Source organism: Pteropus medius, unplaced genomic scaffold (genome assembly GCF_902729225.1).
Source record: "Pteropus medius unplaced genomic scaffold, Ma_sr-lr_union100, whole genome shotgun sequence".
Classification (NCBI taxonomy): Eukaryota; Metazoa; Chordata; class Mammalia; order Chiroptera; family Pteropodidae; genus Pteropus; species Pteropus medius.
In genome coordinates, this window is record NW_024344432.1 from 1,313,099 (window position 1) to 1,336,676 (window position 23,578).

At 39.8% G+C, this 23,578-nt stretch overlaps 1 protein-coding gene across 1 annotated transcript in view; it reads right to left on the bottom strand.

Annotated features, from left to right (window-relative positions):
* The window catches only part of PDK3 (pyruvate dehydrogenase kinase 3), a 62,500-nt gene extending 39,226 nt beyond the window's left edge, over window positions 1-23,274 (bottom strand). The window contains exons 1-2 of the mRNA XM_039872471.1: window positions 22,966-23,274; window positions 166-307 (exon numbers count right to left, since the gene is read on the bottom strand). Of these exons, the coding sequence (XP_039728405.1) occupies window positions 166-307; window positions 22,966-23,071 (248 nt within the window). The 5' untranslated portion in view covers window positions 23,072-23,274. The remainder of the gene's footprint in view (window positions 1-165; window positions 308-22,965) is intronic.
* Between the last annotated feature and the right edge of the window lie 304 nt (window positions 23,275-23,578).

Sequence of the window (23,578 nt, forward strand, 5' to 3'; positions counted from 1 at the left end):
AAAAAAAAAAAAGAAAGAAAAAATTTTTAATCGCCTGGAAAACCTGGCTATCCCGAGTGACTCATTCCCACACAGGCAGTACATGTACTTTTAGGGAGAATGGTCTCAATGCCAAATGTTCAGAGCATCATGGGAAGACCTATTTGAAGCCACATATTTACTTACCAACTCTGAACCAATCCCACAGAAGGACGGTTAAGCAAATTATCCGGCAGGAGGTTAACTTCTCTCATTGTGTTGGCCAGTCTCACAGGAAGCTCCTTTCGTAGAAACATATATGAAGTTTTCTCACAAGCATTATCTCTCCCTATTAAGAGATGAAAAATGTTCCATGATTTACAGTCTAACAGATGGAATAATAAATGCTCCCGTGGTAGCACAATTACTGGTTGGGAAGAGAAAATTAAATAATCCCGCAGACTCTAGTTAAATTTTTATCCTCCGAAATAGCAGGTTTAAGAAAATAATTTAATTAGAATAGAAAAAGAACATTTATTCCAAGACGCAACCTTGAAAGCAGTTTTTTTTTTTCTTAACACAAATCCATTCCTAGTGTTACCAGCAGCAATATAAAAGTGACCTGGGATCTAATCTGAATTTGTTTTCAAATAAACACTGTGGGAAAACTGCCAAGCACAAAAGTAGAAGAACATGTTAATCCATTCCTGTTCAGAGGGGTTTCTAGAAGGCAACAGATCCATTCATTCCACAAATATTCGCCTACTGTGTACTGAGATTTTCTTCAAATGTGTTTCTTCAGGGACCAGAGCTCTGCCACTTAGGGAAGTAGCCACAGACCCTACCTCTGACAGAGACACAGGGCTTGAAATGTGCCAGAGAAACTAGCTCACAGGTATGCTCAGAAGCAGAGGGGTCAATCACAGCATGCCTGAGGGGAAGACACTGTTGACCATAAAGACAGAGGTCAGGGAGTCTTCTGTTGATTTCCCTGAGCTGGTTATGCAGAAAACTTACATACCTAGGACACAGTGGGGAAAAAAGGTACCCCCGTCTGAAAGAAAAACTGAGCCCCTTCCCAGGCTGCCATGTGTACCTGAGCAGTTCCATGACTGGCCCTGCCCCCACACCCCCAGCCTTGCTGTAAACCCGATGATGGTTGGGGAATGGAGGACATGATAGAAAGGACATGAGCTTTGGAGACAAAAATGTGCTCCAGCCCCAACTCCTCCATTTTGGGGGTGGGACACCTTTGGTAAACTTCTCAAACTCTCTGAGTTTCAGCTGTCTTAATCGTAAAATGGGGATGAAACTTCGGTTTTTGTAAAGACTGTGATGACGTGTGTAGAGCCTGACACAGAGCAAGTGTTCAATAAACAGTAGTCCTTCTGACCTCTGTGATACTTATGGGTCCCCGCCACCTCCCTCATACTTGATAGGCCTTCCTTGGGCTCCACGTTCCCTAGAGGATGTTGAAAAATGGGCAACCTGGGGACCAGGCCCAAAGAGGGGGAAGGTCATCTAACAACTGTCTCCTCCAAATTCTCCTTATTCTTCCACACGTGATAAAGGCAGCCAATTAGAGAAGCAGGAGTAAATCCAATTTTCTAACACTTCCAGCCAAGTTCTGGTTTATTCCTTTCATCTCCCCACCAAATAAGACCAGAAATAAAAGAATCCACTTTTGAAAGTCATCTGCAGAACTTTCTTCCCCCATTCACCCCTCACTCCCTTTCCCAATTTTCAAAAGTGTTAGAATAAAAGATTAGTCTTGAACGACCCACCTCTTACTTCCCTCATTCTGAGTACACTGAAGGCCTTCAGTAAATATTTAACTAATCTGATTCTGTCTTTCACTCGGAAACTACTCCAAGAAAGATAGAAAGGTGGAATTCTCAGCGATGACCTTCTAACCTCTACTCCATATACATTTATTTGGCCTTAGAACATTAACATTTAAAATGACTGGTTGCTTTGCTTAAGAAAACATATATCACTCCTAAAATGTTCTGTATGGATATTATTTTTGTACGTGAATCATTTTTAATGTACTTAAAATGCTGATATTAAAAACTCATAGTAACTCTTATTATAAAGTGAAGGACCTATTACCTAAGTTAAAATGTATGTCTACGTTTTCCCATACCAGGAGAAATACTCTGCACCCTGGTTAAACAGAAAGGACTCTTTTTTCAAGCACAAGAGAAATGTTATGTTCTCCCTGTAAAAGAAGGAAGTCAGGGATTGAGGAAGAAGAGGAAGAATCTTGTGATGGTGAATTGGAACTGGGAGTATCTGTATGAACTCAAGATTTAAAAAAAAAATAGCTGAGTTTTTTGGGCAGTCAAATTTTACATGCTTAAATTTCCACGTCCACAACATATTTGGAGTAACAAACTAGAAGCGCAGAGGTAGGGTGAAGAGGAAGGGCCGTAAGAAGTGAGAGCTGACTGTCAGGCACCAGGTGGCAAGCGGTGGTCAGGTCCATATCTGTTCCAAAAACCCACAGGGCTAGATGGTTTCATAATGTAAAGGTTTTCAGATTTTAGGAAGGTAGAAAGAAGTACGTACCTCCACTGTGTAATATGGCCTATTATATGGACACAACATAGCTACAGTGAAATCTGTGCACATTTACACTGAGCAGTATACAGATCATGGCTCTAAGATACCTCAGATCAGGTTTTGCCACGCAATGAGCTTTGGCAACAAAGGTATGAAAAAAGAACTTCAATTTTTAGAGTTTTCTGGACTTCGGAATTCAGATACGAGAAAGCAGTCTTGCAGAACAGTAAAACCAAGGTCAAATGCCAGAAGCATATTTAAATTTGAATCCTGACTAGAGCACCCATAAGCTTCATGAACGCGGGCAGGTGTCATTACACTTCGAAGCCTCAGTGTCACCATCAATAAAATAAGAACAGTACTTGCTCATGGTAGGAAGAATTAACATCGTTAAAACGTCCATACTACCCAAAGCAATCTATAGACTTAATGTAATCTCTATCAAAACACCAATGGCACTTTTCATAGAACTAGAATAAATAATCCTAAAATTTATATGGAACCACAAAAGACCCCGAATAGCCACAGCAATCTTGAGAAAGAAGATATCACACTACCTGATATCAAACTACACTACGAGGCTATATTAATCAAAACAGCATGGTACTAACATAAAAACAGACACCAACAGAGATCCAAGAATAATGGGGTCAAGCAATCTAACAGATGCAGAGTTCAAAACACTAGTTATAAAGATGCTCAATGAACTTACGGGAAGAGTAGATGAACTCAGTAAGAACTTTAAAAAAGAGATAAAAAACATAAAAATGGAAATTATAAAAGAGAACCAGTCAGAAATGAAGAACGCATCATCTGAGATGCAGAGTATATCAGAGGGAATAAACAGAGTGGATAAAGAAGAGGATCGAACCACCGATATAGAGGATGGGGAAGCCAAGGACACCCAATCAGAACGGCAAGAAAAAAGAAGCTAAAATTAAATGTAAAAATATCCATGTCACAGGGGCACCTGAAGGAGAACAAGAAGTTGAAGAGCTATCTGAAGAAATAATGATGGAAAACTTCTCTAACCTGGTGAAGGAAATAGACATAAATCCCAGGAAGCTCAGAGTCCCTAAAAAGAGGAACTCGAAGAGGCCCACACCAAGACACATCATAATTAAAATGCCAAAGGTTAAATACAAAGAGAGAATCTTAAAAGCAGTAAATAAAGCAGTTGGTTATCTAAAAGAGAGCAACCATAAAACTGGCAGCTGATTTCTCAAAAGAAACTATGCAGGACAGAAGGGCTGGCACGAAATAACCAACGTGATTAAAACCCAAGATCTACAACCAAGAATACTTTATCCAGCAAAGCCATCATTTAGAGTTGAAGAACATAAAGAGCTTCCCAGACAAAAATAAGCTAAAGGAATTTATTGACACCAAGCCAGTATTACAGGAAATGTTGGAGGGACTTCTTTAAGAAGAAAAAACATGTATCAAAAACATGAATAAAGAATGGTAACAACTACATTCCTATCAACCAGTACCTCAAGTGGAAAAGAATGAAGTGCTCCAATCAAACGACAGAGTGGCTGAATGGATAAGAAAACAAGACCCCTACATATGCTGCCTATGAGAGACTCACCTCAGATTGAAAGACACACAGACTAAAAGAGGATGGAAAAAGATATTGCTTTGACGGACCTAGAGGGTATTGTGCTGAATGAAATAAATCAGATGCAGAAAGACAAATATTGCATGATTCCACATACACGTGGAATCTAAAGAAAATAAACAACAAAAACAGAAATAAAATAGATACAGAGAATATTTTGGGGGCTACTAGATGGAGAGGGATTGGGGACAAGGCATACAAATAGGATCAGAAGTACAAATGGATAGTTACAAAATAGACATGGAACTATAAAGTGTAGCATAAGGAAAATAGTTATCAATGTTGTAATAAATATGTAAGGGGAAGAGGGGTACTAGATTTAGTGGGGTGACCACTTTGCGAGTTATATAGATCTCTAAATCATTATGCTGTACTACTGAAACTAATATATTACTATATGCCAACTATAATTTAAAAAAACTCATTGAATTGTACAATGTAAATACGAGCAACTAATTATCTAATATATTTCAATAAAGCAGGAAAAAAAAAACAGACACATAGATCGATGGAACAGAATAGAGAACCTAGAAATAAATCCACACCTATATGGTCATTTACTCTATGACAAAAGAGGCAAGAATATACGATGGGGTAAAAGACAGTCTATTCAATAAATAGTGTCGGGAAAACTGGACAGACACATGTAAAAAAATGAAACTAGACCACTTTCTTATACCATATACAAGAATAAACTCAAAATGGATTAAAGACTTAAATGTAAGACCTGAAATCATAAAACTCCTAGGAAAAAAACATAGTCAGTAAACTCTCTGACATTGCTGTTAGTAATATTTTTCTTCTGATATATCTCCTTCCTTAGGCAAGAGAAACGGAAGAAATGATAAACAAGTGGGACTACATCAAACTAAAAAGTTTTTGCACAGCAAAAGAAACCATCGACAAAACAAAAAAACACTCTACCAATTGGGAGAAGATATTCACCAGTGATACATCCAATAAAAGGTTAATATCCAAAATTTATAAAGAACTCATACAACTTAACACCAAAAAACCAAACAACCCCATTAAAAAATGGGCAGAGGACCTGAACAGACATTTCTCCAAAGAAGACATACAGATGACCAAGAGACATGTGAAAAGATGCTCAGCATCACTAATCATCAGAGAAATGCAAATTAAAATGACGAGATATCACCTCACACCTGTCAGAATGGCCATCATCAATTAATCAACAAAAAACAAGTGCTGTCGAAGGGAACCCTCGTGCACTGTTGGTGGGGCTGCAAATTGGTACACCCAGTACAGAAAAGAGTATAGCGGTCCCTCAAAAATTAAAAATAGAACTACCTTATGACCAGCAATGCCACTTCTGGGTATTTCTCTGAAGAAATCCAAAACACTAATTTGAAAAGATACATGCATCCCTATGTTCACTGCAGCATTATTTACAATAGCCAAGACACAGAAGCAACCTAAGTGCCCATCAACAGACGACTGCATAAAGAAGATGTGGTATATGTATAGAGTGGAATATTATTCAGCCATAAAAAAGGAAATCTTACCATTTGCAACAACATGGATGGACCTAGAGGGTATCATGCTAAATGAAGTAAGTCACAGAAAGACAAATGCCATAAGATCACTTATATGTGGAACCTAAAGAGTGAAATGAGCAAAACACAGACAGACTCATAGATACAGAGAACAAGCGTGGTTGCCAGATGGGACTGGGGTTGGGGGGCTGGGTGAAAAAGGTGAAGGGATTAAAAAGTACAAATTGGTAGTTACAAAATAGTCATGGGTATGTGAAGTACAGCATAGGGAATATAGTCAATAATATTATAAAAATTATGTATAGTGCCAGGTGGGTATTAGACTAATTGGAGGGATCACTTCATAAATTATATAAATGTCTAACCACTATGCTGTTCACCATTCGATATTACATGTAATACTGAATGTCAACTCTAACTGAAAAAGAAAAAAAAAAAAGAATAGTGCCTATTTCATAGAGGCTGTGGAGAGGGTTAAAAAGTGTTTAACATTTAACATTAACAAGTTCTTAAAACAGCCTGAAGCCACATGTGCCAATTCAAGTAGGTCGGTACTTGCTGAGCCCTGAGACTGAACTCTTCGGGCTCAGAACACCGCCTATATGATTCCACATGATTAAAAAAGGATTAAAAAGGATTAAAGTATATTCTGTGTCTGTACTAACCGCTTCTATTTATTTTAAAATAAAAGGCCTTGATTCTGCACTAACTAGAAAATTGAACTACTCACTCGGCATGGTCTAAGATGACCAAATTTCAGGAAGCATGGTATGCTAGCCTTCTTAGATTATCAGTCTTTTATAAACTAGTGTAGAAAGAAACTTTGTGTCTCTCTCTCTATCCCCCATGGCACTGATTAGAGTGCCTCACCTATGGTAGCTTCTCAATGATTTATCGAAAGAATAGATAATACTTTTAGAAGTTTGTGTTTTTAAAAAAGTACCTGAAAAATCTCAGGTTTTGCCTCCTACATTCTAATTTAGCTTTTGAGACAAATTCTTTGTACTCAGATACCTTAATTATACATCAGCTTAAACAGGGAGATAAGTCTTTTTTAGTTAATTAGCAAACCTAAAAATAAATATAAAATGCCTGATTTTCTTGAACTATTCGGTGGTTTTCCTCATATAAGTTGAAAGTATTTCATCCTGTGTATTAATGCTGGATACTCGGTTTAAATCAAAGGGTTCCAATAACCTTATTTTTAATAAACTTATCCCCCCTCCCCCCAAAAAAACTTTTCATTTTAATTGAATGTCCTCTCAAAAGGGTTCTGTTTTGATGTCTTCTGGCATATTGAGTTATTTTCCAGTTGTTCTTTCCAGTTACTTGACTTCATTTTCCTCCTACTTATATGGCTTTTCTATATTCCTTGATTTTGATTTTCTATTTTTATTCTGTATTTCCCTATATGCTTCACCTTACTCAAATTTATCAATTAAATTACTCCCTAGTATCAGTTCAGAAGATGACAACAAAGGAGTGGGTGAGGAGAAATTCTGACTTTAGTGAACACAAATTCTTCATTGGCTTTACACTGTATTTCTTCAGTCGTTCTTCCTCATTTGATGACCCTTTCATTCTCTTGTTTTGTTTTTCATACTTTTCCCTTTCACCGAGAAGTTTGGAGACAATTACTACATTTGCCAAAGGTATGATTTGATTTGTCTAGAAAGGTTCTGAGTAGCTTCCCGTTCATCAAGACATAGGATGTATAGACATAGAAACACAAATGACTTTTGATTTGATGCAGGGAGCTCCTTCAGTGATGGTCACCATAAGAAAGGGGCATTTGACTAGCCTTCTGAGAACAAGAGTTCAGACTTATTATTCTTTATACCTGATGTGCATTGTGGCTTATATTTCCAGTGACTCTTTAATCCTCTTTTCGACTAATTTACAGGAAGCAGGAATAAAAACAATTATTTCTTCACTTAATGAAGTGACCTGAAAATATGCCTCATAATTAAAGCAAGAGGGCTGAGCACCTGCCCCCCCCTAAAATGTAGAGTCTCCTCTCTGGGTTACTTGAAGTCTATCTTTGCCCACATCTCAGCTTTCACACACGGTAGGGGATGGTTTGGGAATGGTCGTAATGGAATCAGGGAGTGGAAAAGGGTAGCAGCAACTGGAAAACTTACCATCAAGGCATCAAAAACAAAGAGAATGATCAACTCATTCAGATAATATTGCTTTTTCTAAAGACTGTCAATTAAATGTTTGAGTTTGCAATGTATTTTTACTATTATGTTAAAATGGATAAAATGCAACCAAGAAAATAACATCTTAGGGGCAGTTCTTTGATTTTTCTCCAGTTGTGGTTATAAGATTTCACTTTTTTGAAAACATTGAATTTTAGAATCATAAGTAATTAATTGTTGGGCTTACCAGAGCTAAACAATGATGAATTGAATAGTCAGTCCCTCAAAGAAACAACCTAAAGCATGAATGGAGAGCTACCAAATGATTGTGAATATTCTTCAAGATTCCCTTTTTTTTTTTTAGCTTCATTTTTAAAGTGTTTGTTTTACTTCCATGTCCAGAAGTACTATTTTACTGCCTGAGAAGTTTAACAGTGTTCCTTTGTTTGGGAAGAGTTATTCCTGAATTTAAAGAGATCAAAACAGGTAGCAGATTTGGGGTCTCCCAAAGTTGAGGCTACCCTCACTGTAGGCCGGACCCTGTTATTATTACTAATAGTGAGCCAGAAACTTCAGAGCCAAAGAATGGAAGTTTCACATGTACCTCATTCCCTATCACATTCAATGCCCCAACAACACCCAGAAGTGACACTACTTCTTTGGGCCCAACTACTCACAGATGCGATGGGTCACAGATTCGGACAGGACACAGGAGAGATGGCTTATCTGGGACCTCAGCTGAAAAAACTCAAAAGCTGGAAAAGTGACTAGACCATGGGGGGCTGGACGTATCTGAAGACTCCCTAACTCACGAGTCTGACCCAAGAGGCACTGCCTATTGGACCACTGCCGGATGGCCTCTCCATGGGTTTCCTCACAGCATGGTGGCCTTGGGCTAGTGGGATTCTTCCATGGGTTTGGTAAACAAGGTGGAAGCTGCATGGCCTTTTATGACCCAGCCTCAGAAGTCACACAGCTAGCCCCCTTCTGACATACTTAACAGATCAAAGCAGCCACAGCCTGCCCAGACTCCAGGGAAGGAGATCAGACTCAATCCTCTTGATGGAGGGCTGGCAAGGGCACATCGTAGAAAAGTATCATCATGACCGTCTTTGGAAAATGACATCTGCCCTAAGACGTTCATGAGGAGGAATAGAAGATGATTTGTTTCTCGAATTATATTTTAAAGCTTTCTTCTATTGCCTGAATTTGCTTTCCTCTGGGGTCATTTTTGGCCACTAACTTACCTTAGTTTCTCTCTTTCACAAGTGGGCTTCCCTTGGATGTCTGGTGAGCCTTGCTTGTTCAGCCATGTTTGAGAGCGGGGCAGCCTAAAGACTAAGTGAGCACCCAAAACGCCAGATCACATAAGACTTCTGAGTGAGGGTCCTAACACCACACCAGCTTTCCTAATTCTCCTTAAATAGTTCATTCAGGGTCTCTGGAGAACACCCTCTTTATCCTTTACTTTGCCTAGGGGTAACTGTGTGCCTAATAATCTTTAGATGGTCAGGGTAGAGGGTGACCCTTCTGTTTGCAGACTTCCAATTCATTCTCCAGTTTTCGCCCAGCCAGCCCTACCTGTCACTCCCATCCTCTACCCCTGGTACTGCGTAACTGAGGTGGGAGGCTCTGCTATACCTAGCTCTGCAGCCTCCTTGGCCACAGTGCCTTCTGTGTATGTTCTAGACCTGAGCTGTCCAGTACAGAAGCCTTCAGCAATTAAGGGAAATTTGAATATTCAATTTTATTATGCTATCGATGATAAATTCCCCAAGTGTGATAACTGAGTCACAGTTATTCGGAGACTACTCTTATGCTTAGGATATACATAAGTATCTAGGGGTAGTCATGCTGTCTGCAACATACTCTAAAATGGTTCAGCCAAAAAATCATGTATAGAAAAGGAGGGAGGGTGGGAGGGAGATAGTAACAGGGATGGACTGGGTGAGGAGGAGATAAAATACAAATACAGTAAGTCCTCACTTAATATCATCAACAGGTTCTGCAACTTGAACCAAAATAATGAATAATGAAACCAGTTTTACCACAAGCAAATTGATATAAACACAAGTTAGGTTCCTATGGCATCTCATCAACATTACAGTGACACATTATTCGAGGACCTGCTGTACGGCGAAGTAACTGGTGAATCTAGGTGCTAGGCATGAATATTAACTATACTGTTCTTACAACTTTTCCCAGGGTCAGAAAATTTTCCAAATAAAAGGTTTAGGAGGTACATTGTAAATGACCTAAATATTCAGTAATAAGGGAATAGTAAAATAAATTACAATATTGCACATTTACATGGGGAAACATGCAGTCATTGGAGAATCTTTTTAAAGGAAAAAAAAAAAGGTTTCCCTATAACAAGAGCCAGTCTGTTATTTAAAAAGCACACACACAAAAACAAACCTACTAGAGCCATTCTATTCTTAAAAAGTGGGGTCTGAAGCCCATGGTACATACCTTCATGTAATGATTTTTGCTGCTCTTATAGGAAAAGAGGTTACAGGGTGAATGTGGTGGGGTCCCTAATAGTGGTAATACAAGGGTTATGGGTCCCTCCCTGGAGAACATGTGTGTCTGTGCTGAGGAAAAGCAAGTCATGTCCACTAGCAGCACCTTGATCCTCTCTCTTTAGAGATCCTATTTGTTTACTCTTTTGAAATAGTATGTCCATGAACGGAATAGTGAGAAATCTGCCCCTCTGTATGTCAGATAAGGCCAAAGCAAGTTGTAAATGGATTTCATCGTGGGCTGACAGTTTGTGCCCTCCACTTGGGCAACTCCTCCGCCACAGCCCCCAGTCACCGAGTTCTATATCCTGTGGGTCCCAGGATTTCTCAGAAAATGGAAGAGTCCATTATTAGCACAACGCCTGGCCCACTGTAAGTGTTTAATATTTCTTGATTAGAACCGAAAGTTAAAATACCTAGTAAGTTTCAGTATAAACTTACTATAGTAAAACTCAGTGGTTCAAACTAACATTTGCTGGTAATGGTAAGTTCCTCTTACAAACAGATCTTTGAAATCTTTAGAGGTAGGGGAAAGGTAGACAGGAAAGTGATAATAAAGTGGCAGTAACTGTCAATACAGTGTGCTGGGCCAGAGAATGGAGAAAACAGCATGAACGTGTTCAGAACTGATTAGGACAAATAGAGCTTTGACCAGCGAGAGAGCATGTGAGTAACAATCACAGCCAAAGCCACCACACTGATCCATATCAACCTAATTCCAGAGAGGGGTTTAGGAGTTAGTCCTAATGGTGGATTGGTGAATTATAGGATATCTTGTTGTCATGGAAGCAGGAATAGTTAAGTAAAGGTCACATCGTACTCATCTTTGAGTTAATTGAGGCAAAATGTTAAGTTAACCATGACAGTGAACGAAAAGGATCCAAAGTCAGTCAGGCTCAAAGCACAAATGAGCCGAAAGGGCTATGTTTCTTGGGAAATGATCGGTTTACATAGCTGGGACCTTCAGCCAACAAACTTTAAGATAATTAACATTTGAGGTTAAGAGCTCCCTATACGGTTTTTATTCTTAGCAGGAAGCTGATTTCATCCAGGAAATGCTGTGTCACTAATTTCCCATCATAAAAGCATAGCCAACAATTACTGAGCACCTACCATGTTCCATGCATTGTGCTGCACGTTCTCGCTTCCATCCGCGTAACAAGCCTATGATCAGATACTATCATTTCCATTTTGTAGATAAGGACACTGAATGCAGTAGGATTAAGTGATTAGCTCAAGCTCCCACTGGTGGTAGGCAGCAGAAATCAAGACTTAAGTACAAGTCTACACAGACTGCTTCTCATATTCTCAGGGACAATAGGCATTACTAATGAGTGGTGGGGGCTCTCAGAATAAGAATGCTTTCGGTGCAAATAAATAAGTAGGTATCAGTCTGACAGCTCAGAAATGATAAGACTGGATGACCTTTAGATTATGCAATTTCTTGATTCCCTAACAGAACAAATTTAGTCAAAACCTCAACATTACAAATACGCCGTTTGCCAGAAAGAATTGCATTGGGGCGATGGTATATTATGTTGAAAGAAATGGTATATTATAGTGAATGAAAACACATAGATTTAAAAGCTCAATCTACCTGAATTTTAATTGTGGTTTTGCCCCAACTTTACTCAGGCAAGATACTTAAACCATCTAAGCTTTAGTGTCTTTAATCAAAGAAATGGAAACATCTACCTCACCTGGATGTTATGAAAATTATCGCTACATCTGCCCACTATTGTGTCTGTTAGAGAGTGGTACACAAAGGTAAGCTGCCTTTGCCTCCTAAAAAGAATAATTTCCTGTTTCCTTTGGAAGGGGAGGCCGAGATGTTATACCAACAACTAGCCGTTGGTCTAGGCAGTCTCTTCGTTACTCAGGGCTTCTGCTTTCCCACGTGTGCAACCGGGGAGGATAGACAGATGATATTTAAGTTCAAGCTCCCACTGAATGGATTGAAAAGAAGATTCTGGTTTGTGTCTCTACATTTTACAGTTATTTATATTACACCAACTTTGCCTAATAATGTACATCCTGGAACAACTCTGGAGAGCACTTCTCAGAGTAAGCAGCCCAGGAAAGGAGCTAGAAATCAAGAAAAAGAGTACGTACACACATTTACGTCTGCTCTTCTGTTTGTATTCTCCATCCAGAAAGCCTCCAAGGACACTTTGGATAAAGGACGATTCAGTTAACACCTCACACTTTCCCATAAAGCCACCCCTACTACACGAACCTCCAAGGGAGAGGTAGGGACAGCAGGAAAAGCATGCCGCAAACTCGTAGGATTCAGAAAATGTGGTATATAGCTCTTTGTTCATAGCTCTCAGGCTTGGGCAAAAATTTTTACCAGATCTAACATAATTCGTAACTCTGGAAGCACACTACAATCACCTGGGTAATTCAAAATACCACGCCTAGACCCTACCCCCAGAAATTGATTTAATTGGCTTGTGTAGGGGGCAGGTGTCACTAGTTTTCATTGCTCCCCAGATGATTCTCGTGAGCAGCGAGGACTGAGAACAACTGACTAGCATCTAATCACAAAAAAGTCAACGAGGGAACAAAATCAAAGAACCCCTCAGGGCCTCAAAGAGTGGCTGTGAAACATCCTAAGCTTCTCTATTTACCCATCCTTTTTTAGTCTCTATTCTCAGGTTTGAGTTTTGTTTCAGCCTCTTAGGAAAGCGACCCAGGAACATCTTCATAGTCTTGAGACTTTTCAGCACTATCGACTATCTTTTTTCTCTTCCTTTTAGACAATCCTAAAAACCACTGATCACATTCACGTAGGAAATGGCTGTACTTCGAGATGTGGTGATTCTTGACAAGCTGTGACAGTGCACCTGTCGATCCTTTCTTCTAGTGTGTTTTGTTCCCATACTACACCCAAACTTTACCTGCTTTCTCAGCTGCAGATAAAACCCCGAGTATGCTCAGGTCTATGAAAATGTAACAATTTGTTGGGAAAAGGGATGGTATGTGACCAATTTCAAAGGGCCCTACTGTATTCTGGCCAAAAACACATGGGAAAATATTGAACTTCATGTTTTGGGAAAATGCTAGAGAGAAACTTAGTATTTTGTTCCCAACAATGAAACTACTATATACTGACCTTCATGCCCCAGTAAGAAAGAAAGCGACCCTGGTCCAACTCAAATGGTCAAGCGGAATCATAAGTCTAAGATTGAAAATAAAATCATGACTGCTTGGATAATGCTTAGGGAAATAATCTACCACTGAGTTAGAATCCCAAATATTCAATTAGAGGAAATATAAATATCGATGCACGTAAAGGTAATAGTTGGCTATAATTTTGGTGTCATTCATTATGGCAGAAAGTATAATCTCAATAAACATGACCCGCTGCCCAGGAACAGGGTGTTCCTTAGGGGATATGAAGGACACAATCAAACCAAGCTCTGCCACAAGGCCAAGTATGGAGGTGAACTGCCTCCACCCTGCCATAAAAGCAAAAGAGGCTAACTGAAGATGCTTCCAGGCTGGTTTCAATCAACACCTCGTAACCCATTCACGATCCCGAGCACATTTTCTATAAGTTAACTAATTTATCAAGAAGAATAAGTGGTCAAGAACAAGAATTTCTAAAAACCTAAGATAATGAAGAACTGACCTCGCCAGATTTTAACACTAATTACAAGATAAAAGTTAGCATATAATATTTAGCTCAAATCAGAAAAGTTGTCCTTATTGAATAGAATCCATAAATACAGTCTGTGAACTTAGGTGATAAACAACAGAAAGATTTAAGGTATTAATAACTGCTGCTGTGCAACTGGATAGCAGAACAGGGCAAAAGTGAGTTAGCTCCAAAAGTCCCATCAGAAATGGCAATAAATTCGAGGGATTTAGTAACAATTTATAAATGTTATAGGTGATAAATCTGACCATGATTAAAGCACTGCGAAAGACTGAGTGTATTTATTTAGTGCACTCAGATTGTGCACTAAATAAAAACGAAACCAACATTCAATATTAGCATATAAATATAAGGGCAAAAGTTGGAAGGCTATCACAAAAAAAATAGATGGAAGAATTATGGGTGATATTCTTTGCAAATGCCTTTAATTGTATACTATCATAACTACTTTACCAGAGAAGGGAACACAGTGGAAATAATATCGCACAGCACAATAGCTTACTATGTGCCACAGAGACACAAGGAATTCATGATACAAACGATGAAAACTCCTGGTTACAGTTACTAAAGGTCAAGGGCGCTTTACGCACAACAAAATGCAGAGAATAAACGCAATGTGGGGAAAAAAAATACAACTGTTAGCTTCTATGTTACCCATTATACAATTAAAAATCCTAAAACCTCATTTTGGCAGGGCTGTGGAGAAACTGGTACACTTAAAACTTTAGAGACAGCCCTGTAGATTAAAGCTATAAAATTCCTCAGCCCTTTCACATGGTAATTCCACCCTATAGGTAAACTGCTGATTACCTGGAAGTCTTAGCTACCCTAAAAGTCACACTCCAGTTTACTGTTACAGGCTTTATCATTTAAATGCAAATTAAGAGCAAACATTTCACAGCTTCTCTAACAGGGAACCTAATTAACTTAGACTAAGGGGTCTAAAAAGTTTCTGTAAAGGGCCAGATGGTAAACATTTTTGGCTTTGTGGGCCAAACCTTGTGTGGCAGCTACGCAACTCTGCTGTTGAGGAGAAAAACAAGTCAAAGACAATATGTAACAAATGGGCATGGCCGTGTTGCAATAAAACTTTACTTACAAAAACAGGTGTTTTCAAAACCCATAGTGTACCAAAGAGTGAACTCTAAGGTAAATTATGGATTTGTGGGTGATAATGACTGGCCAATGTGGGTTCATCAACTGTAACAAATGTCCCAAGCTGGTGCAGGTTGTCAATAGTGGGGGAGGCTGTATTTGTGCGGGAGTTCCCTCTACTTTCTGGCCAATTTTGCTGTGAACCTAAGACTACTCTTTAAAGTCTATCAATTAAAACAAAACTAAACCCATGGCTGGCCCTCGGGCTATAGTTGCACAACCTATCTTAGACTACAGTATTCCTAAAACAAAAGGATTTGCCCAACTCTGAAATCAGATTATTATGGAAGTAAAATAAATGAAAGCCAAAAAAAAAAGGAAAGTGGTGATATTTGTGATTTCATTCAGTAATAAAACAAGGCTCAAAATTGAATATCAACAGTCTGATCACACCTCCAATGCTTAACAGGAAGAAACGCAATCATCACTAGGCTGCGGGTAGCCATCTCTCTCCTTCAAAACACACACACACACACACACACACACACACACACACACACACACAACCCCCAGCAAAGACGTTGGAACAAAGCCAGAGCTATGCCTCTAGCTCTCAGAGCCTGATAAATCAGGTTATGTTGAAATCTAGCCCTATCAGATCGTTAAGGCCCAAAAGGCCAATTCTTTCTCTCAATTTTAAATACCGATCAAGATGCATTAAGCCACCTTAGATATCTCTATCCTAAATGAAACTGTTCTCTTCCCCTTTAATTCAGAATAGTTGGCTTCTACCTCCAGATGGTTTAGTATAATTTTGGGCAACTCCTCACAGGAAAAAAAAAAACATTACTGCTTACAGAAAAGGTGTGTCATGTACGTATATGTAAACATACAAAACAAACACACGTGGAAACAGAATGCAATTGTTTTTCCCTTTTCCTAACACAATTAAAAAAAAAAAAAACTTTTCATCTTCTCCAGAAACAAAATCACTGCTCTCCCCAGGCTTCAAGGAGCATAATGACTTAAAAACCAAAGACTTTTCGAAGAGCAGTCATTTGGAAGCAAAGTCGACCTCTCAGTGGGTGTTAGAATCTTAAAATACTTTCTAAAGGAAAACAGAGGCGGCTGGGCCCTTAAACCTCAAGAATAGTAAACGCAGAGAAACTGGCTGCTGTCTTCTAATAGCCAAAGGCTCCGAGGTTCACAGAACCAGTGTGATCTTGGGAGACATCTTTTCTGTGAAAAGAAAGGCAGAGTTGCCAGACAACCTGCTTTCTGCTGCTTTTATTTGGGAGATGCTATATTTAAAAGTGGGGACATTACAGAAGTTTAAACTTATATAAGAACGGACACAATGAAAGTGACATAATGTTTAATAACCTTTATATGAAATCAGTAATCACCATTTATGGAACACCCACTCTGCGCAGAGAGCAGACAGCTAAGGAGGCTGTGAGAGGTGACAAAGAAGAGGCGAGGGCCCACTCTCCTCAAAGAGACAGTGTAGAATACAGTAACAGAAACCAGGAGCAAATGTCTTTAATACAAGTACAGCTATGCAAAGGACAAGTGCAAAGGAACGAGGAAATCAAATAGGAAGTCTGCAGAGAGGGGATAAAAGTGATTAATGAAGGAATCAGAAGTGGACAGGGTAAAAATGAATGATGAAAAGCATGTCCGAATGAAAATGTGAATCATTTTCAATGAACTCATTCAAGATTCAGAAGATTCTATCTTTAACTCGTCATAACGGTCCAAGTTCTCCTTTTCTCATATCACTGAGAACTTTTAATTCATAACTATATAATAGAAAGACAGACCTCAAGCTTTTGCAAATATAACAACGAACTACCATAACATTAAATGCCATTCAAAGAAAAGAATTTGGTCTTCATATCCTGACAGTGACAGGTTCATAGGGGAAAAAAGAAGTTATATTGAGAAATAAAATCAATAAATGTTTATTCTGACCACTAAAATGTGATGTCCCTATTACTTCTAATAAAGATTATATACTATCTGAAGCCTCACTGTCCAATAGAATACGTGAGCCACATACATAATTTTAAATTTCCTAGCAGACACATTAACATAAAAAGAAACAGGTGAATTTTTTTTTGATATTTTATTGAATCCAACATATCCGAAAAATTATCATTTTAACATAGAACCAATACAAAAATATACTGAGATATTTTACTATTTTCATATTAGTCTATGAGACTCAGTATCTTATATCTCCATTCAAAGCTAAATTTGTATGAGAAATAATTGATCTATAATTTGATTTCATCAAATTTATAGTTAAGGTAGATTCGCATCTCCAAATTGTTCCAAATATACTTACAAGTTTTCCAATTAATAATCAAGCATGTTTTAAATTAAAATTAAATCAATTCAGTTTCTCAGTCACACTAGCCACATTTCAAGTGCTCAATAGGCTCAAGTGACTAGAGGTGACTCTACTAAACAATGAGGGCCTAAAGAAAAAAAGAAATAATTATAAAGACAATCACTGGAACCAAAAATTCAAAGCCGATTATTAAAAGAAAAATAATAAAGAAAATAAGATATACAATATAGCAGAAAATTAGGGTACTAAAAACAAAAAGCAAAATAACAATATAGCTGTTTATCATTACAGATGACAGATGTCATATCGATAAATATAATTGGTTAAACTTAACCACATAAAAGAAAAAGTTCGACTTACAAAGCAAACCCAACTTTATACTATATTTCAAGGCAATATTTAAAACAAAGTAATTCAGAAAGCCTGTAAATAAAAGGATGGCAATGCTTTACCAGAAAATGTGAACAAGAGGAAAATAGGGATCTAGATCTCAATGTCAAATAAGGTTGAATCCAGGCCAAAAAAGCATTAAACTATTAAAAGGACAGCGCTCTATCACTAAAGGGTACAGCTCACAATGAGGACCTGACAGTTAACAACATCTAAGCAGCAAACATAACATTAACGGGCATAAAGCAAGAACCACAGGCCATATATGGAGAAACAGAATCATATTATTAGGAGACTTTAACTGCTCTCCAGACGTGACAGATCAAGTGGACTTTAAAAAATTAAAAGTAGAGAAAACGTAACATAATTAATATGGTAGATCTAATATATCGAACTCTGCAACCTGAGAAGAGAGCACAACCTTCTTTTTGCTGCCAAAAGAACAGTCACAGGAAATGATCACATACTGAACTACAAAGTAAACATCAATAAATTAAATAATTATTCTGATAGCATTCTCTGATCACAATGCAACAGAACATAAAGAAAATTAGAGCTACAAAATTGTAGCCGTAAATAATGAAATAAAAAATTAATTAAAAATACTGAAATAAGCAACAAAGCAGAAAAGAAAGTATTCTAGCCAAAAAAAAAAAAATAACAAAATAACAAAATAAACCCAAGGAGATTAGGAGGACTTAATAAAGTCAAAGTAGACATTACTGAACTAGAAAACACGTCATGAAAGTAATAAACGAGTCCAATCACATAAGCCACCATGTAATCTAATCAAGAAAGGGGGGAGGAGAGAACAATATAAAAGAAATAAAGGAGGAAACAGCCACAGAGAAAATGAAGACTGATAAAAGACTATTATCTCAGCTATGCAAGTTGACTTAAAACCTCAATGACTAGGATAATTTCCTAGAGAAATATATCACAATGGGCTCTAGAAGAAACAGAAAATCTATACAGATCAATACCACAGAATAAAGTTGTCAAAGAACAATTGTCCCCAAAAAACACTTTGTTTAAAACGTTTTATAGGGGGATTCTAACAAATCTTTAAAGAATAGGTAATTCAAAAGATAAATTGGTCTTAGAAAATAATTTTTTCTGAAACAAGCATGACATTGATAAGAAAACCTAACAGACTGCTCATACACACAACATCTGCAGACAAACAGCATGTGGACAGCAATATAATGAACCCAGGAGTTCATCATACTATTTTTTCTACTTCTGTATATGCTTAAAATTTTCCACAATAAAGAGCTAACCTAAACAAATGTTTACTCAAGGAAAACAATGCTGTCTAGATATCATTTTTCACTCATCCAAAGTTTGACAACAATATGGCGAAAGTGTCGGAAAACAGACACTCTCAAACTTCTAGTGAAAGGATAAACAGAGGACCTCTGTGGAAACCAAGTTGACAGTGTTTATTAAAATTTCAAGTGCACATGCCCTTTGATGTAGTAATCCCTTGTTTAGGAATTTGTCCTATATATACACTCATACATGCATGAAATGCACACAGTAATTCACTGCAGCACTGGTTGCCATAGCAAAGATTTGAAACAACCTACTAGCCCTCGACAGGGAATTGGCTAATAAATTATATAGCACACTCATGTAAACAAATTTCAGAAGCCATAAAAAAGAAAAAAGTTCTTCAGATACAGATATGGAAAGCTCTCTAAGGTATTAAGTTTAAAAAGCAAGGTCCACACAAAAGTATAAGCAGCTGCTGTTGATGCAGAAACAGGGAGAGTAAGTGGGACAAAAGTGAGAAGCTGACTTTTCTGTCCTTTTGTACCTTCTGAATTTGGCAGCACGTGGCTATAATCTCAGACCAAAAAGAAAATCTCCTTTTAAAAAAGCTCATCCTTTAGAAGGCACTATTGCCATTATAAACTCATAATCCATTTAGACCACTTGCTATTCTTGCTGTGCTTTGCTGTGTGTAAGGCCATATTTCAAGTAAGATTGAGTTCAAGAAACTTGTATTATTTAAAGGGCACAGAGAAAAAAGGCACATGGATGAAAGGGGGACAGTACTCTAGATCCAGAAGATCATCTCATTAGTGGTTTTCAATCCTGGTTATGCTTTAGAAACACCTGGGGACCTTCTAAAAATACCAGTATCCTGCACCCCACCCTCAGACCATTTATATTAAAAGTTGGGGTGATGGGGTCCAGGTATGCAAACCACTGATGTAAATGCTTTTCAGCAGTGGTCCTCAACACAGGCTGATTTTGCTCCCCCAGGGGACATGGTGATGTCACAACTGGAGGGGTGGGCGGTGCTACTGGCATCTAGTGGGTACAGGCCAGGGATGCTGCTTTAGTAAAACTCCCACAATGCACAGGACAGCGCCCCCACAACAATGACCTGTCCCAAAATGTCAAGAGTGCTGAGACTGAGAAATTCTTCTTTAAAATAAAATCACTGCTTCTGAAGTAACAACCAGCTTTAGTCTTCACTCTTAAACAGGAAAGATACACTAGTATACCAAAGCTATTTCTGTGGCCATAGAAACGATACATTTGTTTGATGTGGTTCTAACAAATACTGAAGCATAAAATTCCACATATGCCCTTTCTCTGCTCCCTGTCCAGTTAGTTACTCAAGTCAAAAATTTATGTCCCATTTGTAAAGTAGCCATGGAGAAAGTCATAAAATTCACCAAGTGGCAGCCTGGGGGTCAACATGGCCCATGCATCTATTTTGTTTGAGCCACAGGCCTTTTAAAATATATCGAATTGGTGCCAATCAGCTACCCCTTCTGGAGCCAGCATATACCTGGGAGTATGCCACGGTCCCCATCTGGTCCTTTAAGCATCTGAGGTGCCTCCCGCCCCGCTGCAGTTTTCTCCAATCATACATGGGCAGAAATCCTCTTTATTCTTCTTCCCCCTCACCTTAAAAATATCCCCACACCCATTCTCAAACTTCCACATCACTTCTCAAAATGGAACTTCTATCAAGAGCTAGAAGAACTAAGAGAAAGGAACTAGTTGAGATGGCCTTTGTGAGACAACTCTTTTCTTCTAGTTGTCATTAAAGATAAACCGTCTGCCACCTGATTCATCTCTGAGTATTACAAACTAGACTTTTAGTTTCTAACAAATTCCACTACAATTATATATGGCTCTTCTGTGAGCTTCCTTATAAGGAAAAGATTTCAATTATTAGGCTTCTTCCGTGATCCTTGATTAGTGTATCCCTCCAACCTCCCAAAACAGGTCAGAAGACTTTTATGGGAAATATCTAGCAAAAGATTTGGTAATTTTCTTTTCAAAAGCTCATCTCTTTTCCTTTGAAATTGCAATGACAGACTTTTGGAGTTGTGCTTTAGGGATTACCTGATATAATCCACATATTTTATTAATGAGGAGAGTGACCCCTAGTGAGGTTAGTCACTTAGCCAAGGCCACACTCTTGAGTTAGTGGCAGAGCAAGAATTAGAACAGTTGTTTCCAGATACTGGTCCCATGGGTCTTCCATGATAACACTATCCCCCACTGTGGTTTTCCTACTCAAATAACATCCTTGTCGAGACATCTATTAACATGGGTATATGCTAGCTGCTATAGAAATAAATCAAGCGAAACCTCGCCAAGCTGTTAGAGCTCTCGCTTCAACTTTGAGGGTGGGAGGGAGGAGTTCGAAGTTTCTGGGTTCCTTTTGTTCCTTTTATTGTGACTTAACCTGACTCAGTTTACCCTAATGAAAGGTTGATACCTTCAGAATCCTCTCTAAACCATAAATTAGAGATGGCAAACGCACTATTTATAGATACCATGACATTTTCTTTCTAAACTCCGAAGTCAGGAGCTACCTTAAACCTTTAAAATTCCCACAAGTGGCCAGAGATAGTAAACAGAAAGCTTTGGATAGTGAAGTTTAAGATGCAAAGATCACCACCTCATTGAACTTTGACTTTCCTTATCATCCTCTGGCAAACTGGTTTCTTAAAATTTAATTTGTTCTCAACTTTAACCTACTCTCTCCCTATCCCAACTTAGATATGGACAACATCACATTTTGCATGTCAGTCTTCCCCAGGTGTTTGTTCTCCCTACTCCGCAGTTTAGTTTTCATGCCCATCGGACACCATACCTTGACATTTACATAAAATTCACTGAATGAACAGATGTGAACAATGGATTATTTTCCCTTGAGACCTTAGAACATCTTTGTTGCTCCATTTTATTTGTCTTCAAGGATGCTGAGTTCCATTGTGGTATCTGGGTGAGCATTTTTGGTTTCTTTCAGGTGTTTCACAACCAGCTCCCTGGCGTTCAGCAATTAGGAGTACTCGCTCAGCGGTTGGAAAGGCACTACTCTGGGGAAACACGATCCAATTAACATAAGGTGGTGGAATCTATTCCCATCTCAGCTAGGCCTCAGGTAGGCTGGGGGTCGGGTACGCCGCGCTCCCACCTCAATCCGTGGAAGCTGCCTATCAGCCCACCTGATGCGGGAGAAGGTGGGTGGGACACCAACGGAGAGGCGCGACAGAAGGTGCTGGCACAGAGGCCGGGATTGTATCGGATCGGCTCTGACGCTAGGAGCCCACACGTCCGCTCTTCCCTAGCATCTAAGGTGTTTGAAGCCCAGGCCTCTAATTGCTTTAACATAACACTGAGACAACAATAGTTCGAGTCCTGCCACCCCTGGCCACACGCTGAGTACCTAAGAGCAGAAAAGGAACAAAATACCATTGCATAATGTATTCGACCTCAAGGTGTTTCTAAACAGCTCTTACACAACCAAAAATGAAAAGAACCTAAAAATTAAAATGTTAAAGAAAACCATCCACATTCTGCTGGGAAGTTTTAAGGGCGGTTAGGTCTGTTGTCAAGTAGATTTGAAGCTTTGGGGAGTCCCGCCGGGGATAAGGGTTCTGTGTCTCGGAGTAGGCCCCTGGCTGGTGTGCGGGTGCCAGGCCTGGTCCCAGTGTACCCTGAAATCAGAGCCCCCGAGAGAGCCCCCGGACATCCCGGAGCCCCGCCCGCGATTCCCACGACTTTGCCGTGGCTGCGGAGACAGTGGCAGCGGGCCCGGAAGGCAGCAGCCAGCGGGGCCATGGGGACCGTAGCTACCATGGGGACCCACCGTCCCGCACTCACCAAAGTCCAAGAACTGCTTGATGGAAAGCGGCGATGGCGAGAAGCGCGAGTAGCGCTCGATCTGCTTAGGCACCGGCTGCTTCAGCAGCCACCGGAACAGCCGCATCCTCGCCGGGCAGTGCACAGACCAGCCGAGACGCTCAGGCGGCCGCAGGGGCCAGTGCAGCCGAGCAGCGGAGATTCGGCACGTTCGCCAAGCGCGCACCCCGGCCTCCGCCTCGGCCTAGGCGCCGCGGGTGCAGCCGCCGCAGCAGCAAAAGCAGCAGCACTAGCTCCCCGGCCGCCGCCGGCCGCCCGCGGCTTCCCCAGGCCCCGCCCACGGGGCGGAGCCGGCTGCCGCACGTACGCGGCGCCCTAGGGGCGCGGGGGGCGCGAGGGGCGCGCGGCCGCACGCGCCGGCCGCTGATTGGCCGCCGCCGCCGCCTTCGCTTTCTTTTGCCGGAGTGTGGCCAGGCGCCGGCTCCTTCCTCCTGGTTCCTGTGTCTCAGCGGGGCCGGCAAGTGCAGCTGCCTCAAGTCCCGCCCCCGACGAGATCCTCCGCAGCCCAAAGGTGGCGGAGGTGTGGGGGTATTGAGAGGAGGCCCGGAGCCCACGTGAGGAATCCGATCCTACA